Here is a 15010-nt window from a genome sequence, read left to right on the forward strand (position 1 = left end):
CGAGCTAAATGCGGACGTACCACTCTCTTCGGTGTGCCAGTTCCTAAATTCCAGAATTTAGAAGAAACCAAGTATGGCGTTCACCATGAATTTGATGAAATAAGAAAATTTGCAAAAATTGCCTCATAAAGGTGACTTTTACGCCTGAACATGGATGTTATTGATGGTTTGAAGAACTCCAGCAAAGGTCAGCTGAAGTACGACAAGATTTGGCAAGATGATATACCGGTACATGAAGTTATTTGCTTTTTGTGATTATTTCTAAAGTGAAAACCACTAGATCAAAAATAAACAAGCCCTTCGGCGGTTGGATTCACTTTGTTTGATTTGTCCAATGGCAATGTAGCACCGGTTGTGATCATGACAACCCATTGCGGCCTGCTGTATGTAAGGTATTGATAGTAATGCACGCCTTTTATCAGAACAGCCCAAATCAGCTAGGATAGAGATGGGCGAGACTCAAAAAACAATCAGAGAGTGGCTGCGCACGCCTAAACCAAAGTAAACTCCATTCGTAAATATTATGTCTGCATTGTTTTGGGCTCTGGATAGCAACCAACTGGTCGGATTTCTTTGAAGTTTGGTTTTTATTGATCCCCAAGCCTCAACGCCCAACATGATGCCAAAAGCTTGCCAACAAAAGCTATCATGTCATTATCAAGGAAATAATTTTAACGCCTAATAATTTTCACTCTTTCTTTAATTAATATCATCATCATCTCTTTTGCAGCAAATGCTAAAAGATTGCACTTCACGGCCATGTCTAAGTCAGGGTCTTAAAACACCAGATACTTCCTTTGAAGAAGAAAAGAAAGATGATGGGTCAGAACCAGATACAAAGAAGGACCGGTATGTTTCCCATCCCTCCAATGAAACTACTTTGAAAGTGTTGTTTCAATATTTGTGATTTTATGGGTGAAGAAATCCAGTCGTGGCAAAAGTCTTTATTTGATAACTAAACGCTGTGAAATCATGGTTAAGCCTTCATCTTTGTCATCAATACCTTTGTACTTATTTCTTTTAGAGATGAAAAGGATGTGCCAGATCTTAGCAAGAATGACACACAGCGACTGGTATCAAATAACGTCCCTCGGCGTGGCATGCGTGGTAGCAAGAGCTTGACTGTCCTGTCCACTCGAGAAAACAGAGTGTCTCCTTTGGCGTCGCCTAGCTCAGCACAGGTTGTTGATACTGCAATTAGGAATTATGAACAATCCTGGGAGAATAAAAAAAATGTAAGTTTCTTTACAGACTGCCAGTGAAGCTGGTAGTTTGACCTCATGGCCAATGGTTGGTTTCTTTTCAGACTATATGTAAAGCTGGTAGTTTGACCACATGGCCAAGAAAGACTTACAATGACAAACCTAATCCACTGCACAGGAGAAAATACGCTACCTTAAAACATGTATGGTACATCATGACAGTTGGCCAATCATTCTTCTTTATGTCTTTAAAATCCTGGAACTTTTTTTCATTTGCCAAAGCTACCAGATTGACTGTGACTGAGACATGTATTTAAGTTGTGTGGTCTATGACCTACTTGTGAATAAAAGTAAAAACTCTGAACACAAAACTTCCTTCTTGTGTTGTAATCTAACTTCTAGTTTCTTTGTGTTTAGGCTGATATAAAAGCTAGAAGAGAGGCATTTGAAGAGTCATGGAAAGGCATTCAAAAGGGCACAGAAGACAAGATGACTGAGTTGACTATAAAAAAGGAACTTGACCTCAAACGTCAGGTGGAACAGGTGACAGCTGCAAAGCATGCCAGGTAAAATATACAAAAATACTATTGTATAGTGATTGACAGCCAATTTCGTCTGTAGTGAGTAGTTGCCATTGACGACCTCAAGTTTCCTTCTTTAGAGGATTAGTTAGCTTCTCTGATGAGAGAAAGATGTCATGGCTACATTAGTACTTGATAGGTCACAAGACCATCACTCAAATTAAGTTAATGGCTGCATGAATTATGGCTTTATTGTTTCCACCCTTTACAGAGAACGAGAAGTTCAGCTCCGTCAACAAAAATTGAGAGAAGAAAATGAGCAGAAAGCAAAGGTATGATGAATGTAGAACCTTTTATAATAGCACTGTCTGTTTCAAGATTTGATGTACAGTGGCTGCTCCTGGCCAAAAAATTGGCATGTTTGGGCTCACCTTGAACTCCTACAGTACATCATACCTTGCATGTACAGCAAAACCATATTTTTCGATCACCTCTCCTTAAAAAACACCCTACTAAGGACACTGCATTAGGTCTAAGATTGTCAGTTCCATTGAATTCGACCTCTGTAGTGAGGACACCTCTCAATTTAGAAGAACACTTTTAAGGGTGTCCTCAATAGAGGCTAAGTGGTTCTACTGTTTTGATATTGTTGATATTGCTATATTCCAGCTTCTGGATGCTAAGGTGAAAGAAGCTGAAGCCCAGAAGAGACAGCAAGAGCAGCAGAGACTGGAAGAAGAAAGGCAGAGGTAACTAGAGTATTGTCAGTTTGAGTCTCAATCAAGCATGGCTTGTCACTTTCAAGGAAATAATTCATATCTTCCCACAGTCCTTTGAATAAGACGTAAAACAGAGATTATCTGCACCTAAGTGCCTGTGCCTGTCCCAGGGCAGGCTAAAAGTTCTCTTAATAATAAAATGGAAACAAACCCTAAAGGCGAAGCCGAAAGTGATGATGATGGTGATGAGTGGGCATATTCCCATTGGACAGTGACAACACCAGACTTTGCACAATTCACACTCAAACAGTTTTACCAAAAGGACAACATGCCCCACTGCAATTGCAACATGTGTTGGCTCTCAAGTGCTCAACTATCGTGTATTCAGATGAGCTGCTCATTTAGCCCTGGAGTCTGAGCAGTTCCAACCCGTTTGGACAATTTCCTGATATCATTTCCTCTTTGCAGGCAACAAGAGATAGACAAGCGGTTGGCTGTTATGGGTGAGGCGGAGCAGCAAATCCTACATTTGAAGGAAGAAGTCAACAAGGCCATAGAGAGTTGTCCGGTAAAGGATGACACAAGACTTAACGAGTCGAACCGTCTGGCGACAGACTATCTTAACCTCATACTCAAGAACGTCAATACTCTTGTAACTAACGCAAAAAGCAGCGGACCAACTGAGGAACATTTGACAAGAATGGGAGAATTATTAACCAAGGCTAGGAATGCCAAGATGGAAATGATGAAATCATTAGGTAAGTGTTTCGAGTAGAACAATGTAGTTTTGTGATTTAAACTACGTAAACTGTGGAAATACAAAAAGTAAATAGACTTTTTAGATTATTAATGTGTTCCTTAAAGGGGTACTATAGGCAGGATTTTTGGGGGTTAAATTGGCCATCTTTGGGTGACTAATATACACAGTTCAGTTCTGGGTCATGTTTGATTCAGCACCAAATATGCTCCTCCAACAAGTGTGAATAGTTTCGACGTGCTGTGAGATGGGAGGGACCCTATTGGCATCTTCATCTGAATTTATCTTACCTACCTCGATGCTGCCTATAGAATCCCTTTAACTGATGAAATTGAAATAATGAGTAGACTTGATTGCCCTTGCTGTAATTTATAAAAAATTATAGCTTTTGTCAGCAATTTGACGTCAAATATTTTAGAAACACAAATATTTTGCACTGTCGTTACTGTTTTAGACAAGATTCATTCATATTTTAGGAAATGTCCTGAAACAAGCTCAAGCACAGCAGATGCTTAAGAAGCAGCAAGAAGATAAATTAAAAGCTAAACAGGAAGCAGATGCTAAAGCTAAAGCAGAAGCAAGTAGTGCTGCGACCGTCTCGGCTGTTGGTAAGTGGTATAAGGGAGGTCAGTGGCATAGTGGTCAGAGTGCCGCACTCGTACACTTGTTTTGACATCGTCGTGATTAAAATGAAAATGATGTCACGACCTCGGTTTTCTCATTTAAAATAGGTGATCATATAAGTTCACCAGACACTTCACTGTCTGAGCCTAGGATTACAGTTACAGCAATAAAATCGATTTTACGATGTTTATCTCAGGTACCAAGAAAGATAAATCCGTATACTGTTCCTGACATTCGCTTTTAACTTTGTTTTAAAAACGTGTTTTTCTTTTAGCACCTGGTGAAATCTTATGTGTCCCAGAAGATGCCTTTCAAACCTACAATGAATTGAAAGAAAAATTGCAAGCAAGCCAAGCTTCGTATGCGTCACTAGTCCAGGATGCCAATGTAAGTAATATACTGAGGGACTCTGAATTAGTAAGGTCTTCTTCAAGTTTGCTTACATGTAATCTATGAGCTTATCATAGAGCAATAGACCATGTTCCAGTGACAGAAACAAGTGTGATTGTGACTGCGAGTTCACTCTTTGTCTGGTCTTCAAAATCATGGAATAATTTTCCTAAAGAGCATTAATTCATAAAACCTTTGAGACTCTGAAGTCTCCTACTTCAGTAACGACTGTCAGTTCTCTTCTCTGCCATCTGACTAAAGAAGTTTATTGATACTGTACCATTTTGAATCTAATTCTTTTATATCAATTTGTAATTTTCAGTTGAAAAAATACCGATTCAACCTTCAGAAGGCAGTGAACACCCCAGTGAACGCGATAGCTCCCACTAATGGTGCTCATCTCAGGGACAAATTAAAGCGCCTGGTTCTACTCCTTGCTGGAGATGTTGTTGAAGTTACAGGCAAACGAATTTCTGCAAAGGAACATCCAGCTGGCATGCAATTTGTACGAGATCTGTTTGCCAAAAAACTAGTGGTATGTAATCCCTGAGATGTAATCATATTCAGATGTATTGTAATGTAATGTAATGTAATGTCAATTCTGCCAAAAACCTATTGAAAGGTTTTTGATTTTGCTCATATACTTTAGTGAGTGTGAGCCATTGAAGGATAGTGTAACTGCAGCCTAACTTTGAATCCAAGTACCAATATCAAGTGAAGGTCTGGGCTGCTGATGCGGTGATACACATCCTTTTAGTAGCTGTGACTTGTCCAAGACATTACATGTTCAAAATGACTGCCTTGTTCATTTAAAAACTCAATAATAATCAGTGTATCATGTAGTTGTACACAAATTTCAAATCACGCTCCTACCCTTCCTATTCCAGAAACAAAGTGATGAACAGGTGTCATCTAACTACGAGTCGGCCTTTGCCATAGCAGCAGTGTGTGTTGGTGTTTGGGCTTTGATACCTGAAGTTGGTGATCTCATTCTTGCTCACTTCCATGCCCTGTGTCCCTACATTGTGCCATACTATGTCCCTAGAGAGGAGGGACAGTCTTCGGAGGAATATTACAAGTAAGTTCAAGTCAAACAGAAGCGATGGAGTAAGGCATCACAATTCCACCACCAGCCCTTTTAAAAAGACTTCCCACTGGCAGTCTTCAGTTGATAAATTGTCTTTAGTCTGTCGTCTGAAGTTCTCTACTTCACCATCTCTCAGAGAGGGGTTTCCAATAAAAGAGCAAGTGCCCTGTATTGAACGCCGATATTTCAAGTGCCAAATGTTTTAGCAAGTGTGTTTATATCTCATCCTTGATTGGTACTGCAAAAACCAACCAAATCAATCTGTCCTCGAGCTATAAGTCCACTTGTGGAAAATCTCTTATCTGCTCTAAAACTGAAATTGTTATTGTCTTTATTCTAGGGCGCTGGGATACAACTTTACAGATGGCCAGCCAGAACAACAGGACAAGTTCCTGAAAAGAATGTCCGGCCTCATGAGACTTTATTCATCAATACTCACAACAGACCTTCCAGCAAAAATGGCCCCGAACGGAAACCCACATGGACTAAATTATGCCTGGATGTGGATAACTAGAATTCTCAATATGGAACCTCGACCAGATATCACTGCCACTTTGCTTCATGACTTTTTACAAGTCACTGGTTGTTATCTTAGTCGGACATTTGGGAGACAGTTCCACAAACTTCTCTTTGTGCTTCAGACTGAATATATGCAAAAAATCAGGGCTGTGACGCCATCAGGTGCTGGAGGTCCTTTAGTGAGACTTGAAAATTGCCTAGAAAAGTGGATTAAGGAAGGGAGGATACCCCCTCCAGAAGGGGTTCTGTCATCTAATTTCTGGTATACTGGTTGATAGAAGATGTCTCCTATTTGGTGCTATCTTAATCACTCTGGACTTTTTTTGTCCCATCCAGTTTTTCAAAATTCAGGGACGAAAGATGCCCCTTCAGAAGGGGTTCTGTTATCTCATTTATGGTATACTGGCCGACTGAAGACGACTCCTCAACCCCTTAGCAGTGTAATATTTTTGCATCATGCACTAAGATATGTAACATTTCTGTTGGGGAGTCGTTCTGTGAGTTCTTGGTCTTGCAGTGTCCTTTGTTATAGACAAATTTTAGCAGGTGCTTTGTCGAGTTTACCAGCAAGTATTGCCCGGTGAGGGTTCCCGACTGTTTGTGTGTACGATAGTTTTGACTTCACGATGGAGTTGAAAGCTTTGGCTCCGAGTTTTTTGGGTCACTTGTGCCTTGTCCTCCAAAAATAGCCTCTTTGTGCTCCTCTCACCAGACACTTAAGTAGAAGCCCTTGTAAGTGGCGGTGATGTCATCTCTGTTCACTGGACCTGGACATGCATGCAGGTTACAGAAACTGTGTGTGCATGAAGCAGTTTTTGAAAATGTTCATGCCATATTTCATTGCCTTCCTTCTCAATGAAAACACTTTTTGTCTATTTACATGATGAAATAACAAGTGGTATTTCAATTTTTTCATGAATTTTATTAATGAAATATACTTGATATAAAATTTATTTTGACTCTTAGTAATCTTACTCAAAGCCTGCCTGATGGAGGTTATTAATGGTATCTGAGACGAACCATATTTTAAGTGCTTTAGTTGTCATGAGGATTATTTCATATCTGTGTATCATTGGACAATGTTGTGGACCGTTTGTTTTAACATCCTGAGCATGCATGGAGATGGAAAACCATCAAGAATATACAGCTGCCATGTTCAAATTTCCCTGATTATAATCACAATCCATCCTGATATAGGATGGTAGTCTTCAAACCGCATGGACATGGTCATAGATATCACATTGAAAATCAATATAAATCACTAAGTTAAGGAGCTTAAGGCCTCTCTCAATGTCACTCGGATTTCTGCTTTCCACAATATTCCTTATCCAAGAGCATTCTCAGAATCATCATAACAGGAATAATGAAATATGCAGAGTAGATGGCTAAAACCACGAGTCTGTCCTCTAATGAACTTGGTCCAGGTAACTTTGGCTCATCCTTGCTGAAGTCGTGGAGCATAATATGTGCCATTATGGGCAGCATTGTTGTGACGACGTGGCTAGCGTAGATCAGGAGGGGAGTGCGGATCCACCGACAACCTCCTGAAAAACAAAAAATGACCAAATCTATTAAAAGATGCTTCTATTGAATTTCAAGATCAAACTGTCTGATTTTTAAAAGAATATTGTAGAGATGTGCCCAGGCTATGACCAAACAATCTACAAATGTACATTCACTTTGGGTATAGAGATATTGTTCCTTAAAACATCTCCATTTCCTCCAAAGTGGAAAACTGATCAGCATTACATTGAAATTTCTTCAAAAATGTTTCCATGATTTTGTCTTGGAACTTTCTCACCTTTGACGAAAGCATAAGCTCCAAAAAAGAAGAAAGGAAGTTGCATGGTGATCTCACAAACTATGAAGGACTTAAACCATACTGGAGCAGCCACAACCATAGGGTCTTTATATTCCTTGCTATACCACAGAACTGTGTTCCTTGCCTGAAACACAGAAGGATTTATCAGTCCTATTCGCACCTCTTGTAATGTAATGTCAAAGGGATGTGTCAGATGCGAGGATGTGACATTGTCTTTAAGTCCCAAGTTTTAGATTGGGGCAATTCTAATGCAACAATAGAGTATTTCTGATAATGATGTTGTGGGACACCACTGACATTGTTGTGACATTTGACGTCACCCACTGTTGGTGATTAGCAGAAGACATTATGGCAACTGAAGAAGGTTGTGCCTGCCCTGTCTTCGGCTTTAGTTGTGCTGTGAGCTGTACAGTACATTTACATTGGATGAGGACGAGGTCTAGTTGATCTAAGACCAAGGGTATACATTGTTGCAAAAAGAGCTAGTTCTAGAGAGATATTTACCACTTCAGGGTATAACCATGACGGCAGTAACATCTGTGAATCAAAGAAAATGGCAATAGGGATATGTGTGATGAAGTAGATTGCAAAAAGCCAGTCTAAAAGTGATCTAATCACACCCATTTTATTTTGCTCCCTGGAATTCTCGACGATTAGGAGTTGGGAACGAGGTTGAGCACGTGCGTCTTATGTCACGAAAGCAATATGGCGGTGGCCATCGGAGTGTTGTGAGTTGGAGTGGACTCGGTGAAGTTTTTAGGTGCTTTCCGGGACGATGTGAAGTCAAAAAGTAGCCAGACTGTGACATAAGTGTCATGCAATCAGTTGTACAATACGGGAGATGTCTTTCCCGGACTCTAGTGACTGTCATAACCAGTGAACTTTCCCTACCCTGGAAAAATAGAACTGGACGTGAACGCAGTTTGCACCTAGTTACGGCGGCTTCAGGCTACGGGAACCATTCGCATTCTCCCGCTGAAGTGCTGAAAAAGTGGTCTTTCGGTGATGATGCTTGCTTCATTGCGAAGCACAAGTTATCGGACATTCTAGGTGTGTTGATTTTTACAAGATTGCACCTGAAATTAGGGAGTTTTCATCAAAAAACAAACGAGGTCATTCCGAGGTCACTGGATTTGTTTACAAACATTGGGCCACGTGGTTTTGTTTTGGCCCCTGTCATGTTCTTGTATGCCCTCTTTACCTAAGCATGACCCGTATGTTAGACAGTGAACCTGATTTGCTCCTATATGTATTGCAATAAGGGGCTCACGCAACCTTTTTTTATTGCATTTGTGTTTTGTCTGCTCAAGAAAGTTCCTGCACTGTGTCTGACTTAACTCACAACTTGATTGAACATCGGGTACGGTTTACTGGATTGTCAGTTCTGTCAAGAAAGTTACTTCCTTGACTGTTTTGTACTAAAGGCCTGCATGATCAAACCAGATTTCCTTTACCTCGGCCTGTATATTTCATCCCCCTATTTCTAGGCGTTGCTGATGGTGTCGGAGGCTGGCGGTCATATGGAGTGGATCCCTCCGAGTTCTCCAGTAAGCTTATGCAAACATGTGAACGCATGGTCAATCGGGGCCATTTCCGTCCTCAAGCACCAGCAGAACTTTTGGCAGCCAGCTATAGTGAAATATTGGAGAACAAGGAATCTCTGATAGGTAAGAATAAGATACAATGTAATAAATAATTTGAATGGACCAAGTTTGATTCAAGGCATTCTTTGGTCATTGTATTTTAACTTTTAATTTCAACTGAGAGATGGCTCAGGAAAATTGATGTACACAAAGCTGTGGTGCAGTTATAAAGCATGCAACTTGGCTGAAACTTGGTATCAATAATAACAAATATAAGGCCTTGAGATTGAATAAAACAGACTGGAACCCCCAACGATTTTGGGGACAGTTAATAATACAGTGTAGCATTGTAACATATGTTTATTCCCCAAGGTGCATGGGGATTTGCATAGTATTCAATATCTTGTGTGGTCAGACATTGTTAGTTCAGTAAGATTATGAGATTTAAAATCATTTATTCACTGTGTTTATGCCAGGTATTAAATCTACATGTAAACATAGAAATATTCAGTAGATTTGCTTGCTTTTAGAATATGGTGGTCAAATGTACACTCTACAGTACATTCTGGTATGGAGAGTTCTCCGAATGGAACTCTCGATGGAAATTTATAAAAATGTTTTATACAAAATTTTAAAAATTTATGAATAATTCAGCTCTATACAAATCGGTTGACAAATTTTTTTAAAAATCTTTAGAAAAGGAATAAAGCTATTACAAATAAAATATATGTAACTAGGCCGTTGTACAGCGTATGCTAGTGCTAATGCCATACAATGAATGAATTGCAAAAATACCTATAGTATGACCACCATTTGCCATTTTAAAATCGTCAAAATATAATTAAAAATTCCTCAGGCAGCTGGAGTTTACCATGATTTAAAGGTTATCAGGTATGAAAGTCATTTAGAATACCGCGTACCGGTTCATGGAAATTCATAATTGGAATGCATGAACAAATGGTAGAAAGTTTGAATATGTTAGTCGCCTGTTACATTTAGCAGGGTCTCAGCTTAGGGGAAAGCTACGTACGTTGGGTGTTGGTCTAAAATTTGAAAAAAAACTTTGCCTCTCCCACTCCAAAACATACCCTCAGAATAAATCCTGGTAGAAACCCTGTCTGTGTCATGGTGATTTCCAGTTGCCTGAGAAATTGGTGATACAATATGGCCAAAGGTAAAAAGCCAGCCATCTATCGAGAAGAAGACAACTCCAGTAAGGTTTTCGATACTCTTCGTCAATATGGTTTCACATTGTCTTCCAGGAAGCTGCACGGCGTGCCTGGTTTCACTCAATCAAGAGGAAAAGACCGTCTACACCGCCAACTTAGGTGACAGTGGCTTCCTTATTGTAAGGAATGGCCAAGTTATTCATAGATCTGAGGAACAACAACATTACTTCAATACTCCGTTCCAGCTGAGCGTGGCACCTCCTACACATCGTGGACGAGTATTAAGTGATAGGTAAGAGGTAACACAGATTACGGAAATTACAGCAGCTAAAAATTCTTTAGTCGACCCAGAGATGATGAGATGCAATTTCCCTGTAACTTAAAATGGAAATAGTCAGTACTGGAAGTCAGTTTTGACTGCCTATTTTCATTGAGTACCTAAAAAGGTGTTTAATGAAGTAAAAAACCTGCTGGATATGCTGGGTTAAATTTTAGCTGTGGTTCTGTAGCCAAAGACCACCATATTTCAAGGCAGGCAACTTCTTCGTGTAGTAAGGTTGCACAACTGGCAATCACATATTTCACCTTTTTCCCGAAAAATGCATTGGAATTTGGATGAGTGGTTTCATATCGCAACATACAACCCATGACCAAATGGTTCAGGAAAAAGATGACCCACTCTACTTGGAAGACTGCCTGTTTGGCAACTAGACCTCAATCCTTAAAATCAATAGCTTGATGTGAGGTCAGTGTCAGTAGTTCCTATTGAAATGGCCTACATTTTCAAATCTCAACGTGCATATTTTGTTTTGTGTTTCTTTTCAGTCCCGAGGCAGCTCAGAGGACGTCTTTCGGGGTCCAGATAGGTGATATTATCCTGCTGGGAACGGATGGTCTTTTTGATAATCTTTCTGATGATATGATACTCGATCAGTTACAAGATCTGAAGGTATTTGGCTTGTTATTTCACTGAGAGCCTCAGAAAAGAATTTTCTTACGCTATTTGTGTTCAACAATGGGTCAGGAAAATAGAAATGCAGTTCTAGACAATGCTGTAGTGCAGTTATCATGTATGAAACTTGTTGAAACTTGGTGTATGAAGTATTTGTATCTGAATTCACAACAGCAATCAGGCTTCTGAATTGTGATAACAGTACCGAGTTCTACTCAATTTTACAATACAGTTTGAAATAAAAGTTACAAGGGTCATCATGTGAAGCCTTGAATGCATATACATGTACTTTATTCAATTTCTGCTTTATTTCAGGGAACCTCTATGGAATGTATACAACAGATAGCTAATTCCTTAGTTAAAAAGGCTTTACAAGTAGCTTTTGATCCAGAGTGTATGTCACCGTTTGCTCTGTCTGCATGTGAACATGGTATAGAATGTGTAGGTAAGTTCATGGTCGATTTCTAAGTTGAGTTGTGATCTCAGCATCCTCTTGCAAACAGGGCCTACAACACGACTTCTCCTTATGCATGTTTCCAAGGGAGTAAGTATGTATCAAGTGAAATGGTCTGAGATTATCAGGATGTGATCTCGGAGACTAAAGCACTACAAGGTAAATTGTTGCTCTCCTTATGTGTAAATCCTTAGTGCCAGTTAAACCTTTACCTTGCCCTTTATTCGACCTGTGTCAGGTTATTGGTTATTTTGAGTTTCGTTTTATACATGATACATGTACATATGTTTTGTTTGATTGCCCCGATTTAACAGGTGGACAGCTTCACCATCTCACCATTACCAATGAAAGTATCAACATTGGCATTGCCCAAATCCCCCCTCTTCGAGCTGGTTATCGGAGTCTCATGGACTTCGTGAAAGAACTACACCATCGCCATCTTCAGGGCAAGGTAGGAACTGAAAAGACCAAACTGTATTTTCAGACCAAACGGTATTTTCAGTTCCTACCGTGCCCTGAAGATGGCGATGGCGATGGCGTAGTTCTTTCATGAAGTCCAGGTCTTTTCAGTTCCTACGTTACCCTGAAGATGGCGATGGCGTAGTTCTTTCATGATGGCCAGTTCTTTTCAGTTCCTACCTTACCCTGAAGATGGCGATGGCGTAGTTCTTTCGTGAAGTCCATGAGACTCCGATAACCCGCTCAAATGGGAGGGGGATTTGGGCCACGTAGATCTACGTAGATCTAGTTTGGCGCTGAAGGTGTTAAATGGTTATCGTCTTGCTTCATTTCTTTCAGGTGGTAAGCCCGATGATATCACGGTACTACTAGCCCGTGTAGAAGAACAAGAGTCTTAACAACCGTTCAACTCCTAGAGGAAGAGAATTCGATTTTAAAGCAAGTTTTTTGCTGTTAGGATCATACTTCTTTTATCTTCAAAGAGAGCTTTGCTGCCTTTATCTAACCAGGTTTGAATGTTTGGGGAGTCACTTTCTTTACTAGGAATATGAGTTTTGCGCATAAAATATCATCATAACAATTCAACAGATGTTCACTCACTACAGGCTCATCTGAAATACTGTGGTTGCCAAATTTTCCATAAAGCCAAAATTTGTAAAATATTCTTTAGTTTCTTGTGCTAGTATTTATCTTGTCTGTGTAACTCCGTAAAAGTGTTTTCAGAAAATACACCAAGGTGTTAAACTAGGACACCTGATAGCTATTTTGATGTTATTTCTGTATATGGGTCACAACATCTGTCAAATCATCCAGGCGAGCTGGTAAGAGGGGGTGGGGCAGCTATTTGAGATGAAAATTTGTTAAATCAAACTTGTTTTGAAAGTTCCCATGACTGTGTACGGTGTTCTCCACGAGGCCATTTGTCAGGGCAGTCTACCCTACCTTGGCAGCTTACCACCCTACCTTGCTCTAGATTTCATAAAGGGTTTCTATGGGGCCACCCTACCTTAAATTATTGGCCACCCCACCTTGTGTTGCACAGTGGCAAAACTTCTTGAATATCAAGGATACCACCTCACGTTGATAAAACCCTGTGGAGAACTGTGTGTGTACCATGTTGGACACAAAGTCGCTTTCTTTAGTTTTGACCAATAATAGATAAGTGTTCAGTAGTTTGTAAATGTATATTAGATGTAAGCAAGTGTAAATATTGAAGGGAGTGAGTGAGAATTACTTGCATGATGGTGTGTGTTAGGCACTCTGATGTACAGAGTAGTAATTTTTTATAAATTTTGTAACTTTGTGTGATGACAATGGAGATTTTGTGTGTTATGTAGTTGAAGTAGAAAAAACTTTGATCTGTTTCTGATGGCCCGAAGGTGGCAGGGTTCTTTGTGCTGGTCCCTTTGTCTCAGTACAGTGACAGAGGCAGAGCGCTCACAGCAGCATTACCCGATCAGAAACAGGCCTGTGTGTATTTTGTGCCTCTAGTTGAACTAGAGACTTCCAGGGTAGAATTTAATGTGTTTGTTATTTTTTCTTGAGGGTTGTTTAAGAAATAGTACTGCAGCAATTCAGGGGAATGATCTCAATAACTATACATGTAAGCATGTACATGTAAGAAAGTACATGTACTTGATGTAAGTTTATAAATTTTTGTTTATTTGTGTAAAACTACCAATGTAAAATGTTCCAGAACATCATTCACACCCACAGTCCTACTTAGGGAAGCTATGGAAATAAATTGATGCAGCAAAATCAAATATTTTTTTTAACAAATAATTTCTAGTTAGGTTTTGCCTGTTTAATAATAATGTACTAGTGTGTGTGCACTAATGGCATATGTTCATTCTTCAGACAATTTAAGTGGTTGTTTATATTAACGAAATAAACAACCAATTTTTCAAATCTAGCTTGGTGGTACTGCATGAATATGGAAATTTGGGGGGGTTGTGATCACATGATTTTTTGTGTGAATGGAACATGCATGCAGGTATGACTGAACGAAGGGATTCTTAAAGATGATGTGCCAATGTAGAAACAATGCATGTTTAGTGTAATATAACTGGAAGTTCAGTGTATAAAATAAATAAAAAAATAATGTAAATGTCATTATCAAGAAGTCTTGTTTGTTTTGTGAGTTAACAGACTTGCTTCAGATATTAGTCCTTTCTTGGTCTGAAAGTTGGAATCCTTCACAGGACCGTTAACTGGGTAGGATTATTATCCTGGTCTGTGCAGAAATGAATTTGGGGTTTCAATGAGCTGAAACAAAGAACTTGAACTTGACCAGTAGTGACTTGGCTTGGTGTCAAACCCACAACCACTCAATCATAATGCCTATGCTCTTCCACTGTGCTATACTGCCCTATAATTTGTCAATTGTATTTTATAGGGCAACGTCGTTTGAATTGTAGTTGATTTTGAAAATGTCTAATTGCGTAACATATACTGAATATAACTTTCAACATTGCCACTGTGTGTACAGATATACAAGTAAATTTTTCATGATAACTGCACTACGTCATCTAGTGTAAGTGCATTTCTTTTTTCCTTAGATACCAGTAAATTCAAATGGTGAATCCCTTTGATTAATTGTCACAAGAAGTCTGACCTATTTTTAATGTCATATGTCACCCTTTTGAAAGAGCGCCCTGACACTTTCAAGCTGGTAATCCCAAAGGAAAAAGTCAAGTGGAAAATTTCTAAGAATACCTGCTATTCTTATGAAATCGACCTTATTATGAAATTC

General features: G+C 39.4%; 3 protein-coding genes across 3 annotated transcripts; 2 read left to right on the top strand and 1 right to left on the bottom strand.

Annotated features, from left to right (window-relative positions):
- The first annotated feature begins 81 nt into the window (after window positions 1-81).
- LOC135482437 (mRNA export factor GLE1-like) lies at window positions 82-6745 on the top strand. The gene is made up of 12 exons (XM_064762424.1): window positions 82-228; window positions 731-849; window positions 1025-1235; window positions 1620-1768; window positions 1995-2055; window positions 2393-2472; window positions 2911-3200; window positions 3676-3807; window positions 4098-4210; window positions 4536-4748; window positions 5101-5291; window positions 5641-6745. Exons 1-12 carry the CDS (start codon window positions 151-153, stop codon window positions 6092-6094), a joined length of 2091 nt encoding a protein of 696 aa, XP_064618494.1. The 5' UTR covers window positions 82-150; the 3' UTR covers window positions 6095-6745.
- Window positions 6746-6792: 47 nt separating this feature from the next.
- On the bottom strand, window positions 6793-8318 carry LOC135482439 (sigma intracellular receptor 2-like). Its single transcript, XM_064762426.1, has 3 exons — window positions 8146-8318; window positions 7621-7765; window positions 6793-7363 (listed from the first exon to the last, which is right to left on the bottom strand). The coding sequence occupies exons 1-3, from the start codon at window positions 8263-8265 to the stop codon at window positions 7113-7115; spliced, it is 516 nt and encodes a 171-aa protein (XP_064618496.1). The 5' UTR covers window positions 8266-8318; the 3' UTR covers window positions 6793-7112.
- Window positions 8319-8343: 25 nt separating this feature from the next.
- LOC135482438 (protein phosphatase PTC7 homolog) lies at window positions 8344-13981 on the top strand. Its single transcript, XM_064762425.1, has 6 exons — window positions 8344-8691; window positions 9129-9308; window positions 10487-10685; window positions 11219-11342; window positions 11661-11790; window positions 12598-13981. Exons 1-6 carry the CDS (start codon window positions 8457-8459, stop codon window positions 12654-12656), a joined length of 927 nt encoding a protein of 308 aa, XP_064618495.1. The 5' UTR covers window positions 8344-8456; the 3' UTR covers window positions 12657-13981.
- Window positions 13982-15010: the final 1029 nt, after the last annotated feature.

Source organism: Lineus longissimus, chromosome 2 (assembly GCF_910592395.1).
Source record: "Lineus longissimus chromosome 2, tnLinLong1.2, whole genome shotgun sequence".
Classification (NCBI taxonomy): domain Eukaryota; kingdom Metazoa; phylum Nemertea; class Pilidiophora; order Heteronemertea; family Lineidae; genus Lineus; species Lineus longissimus.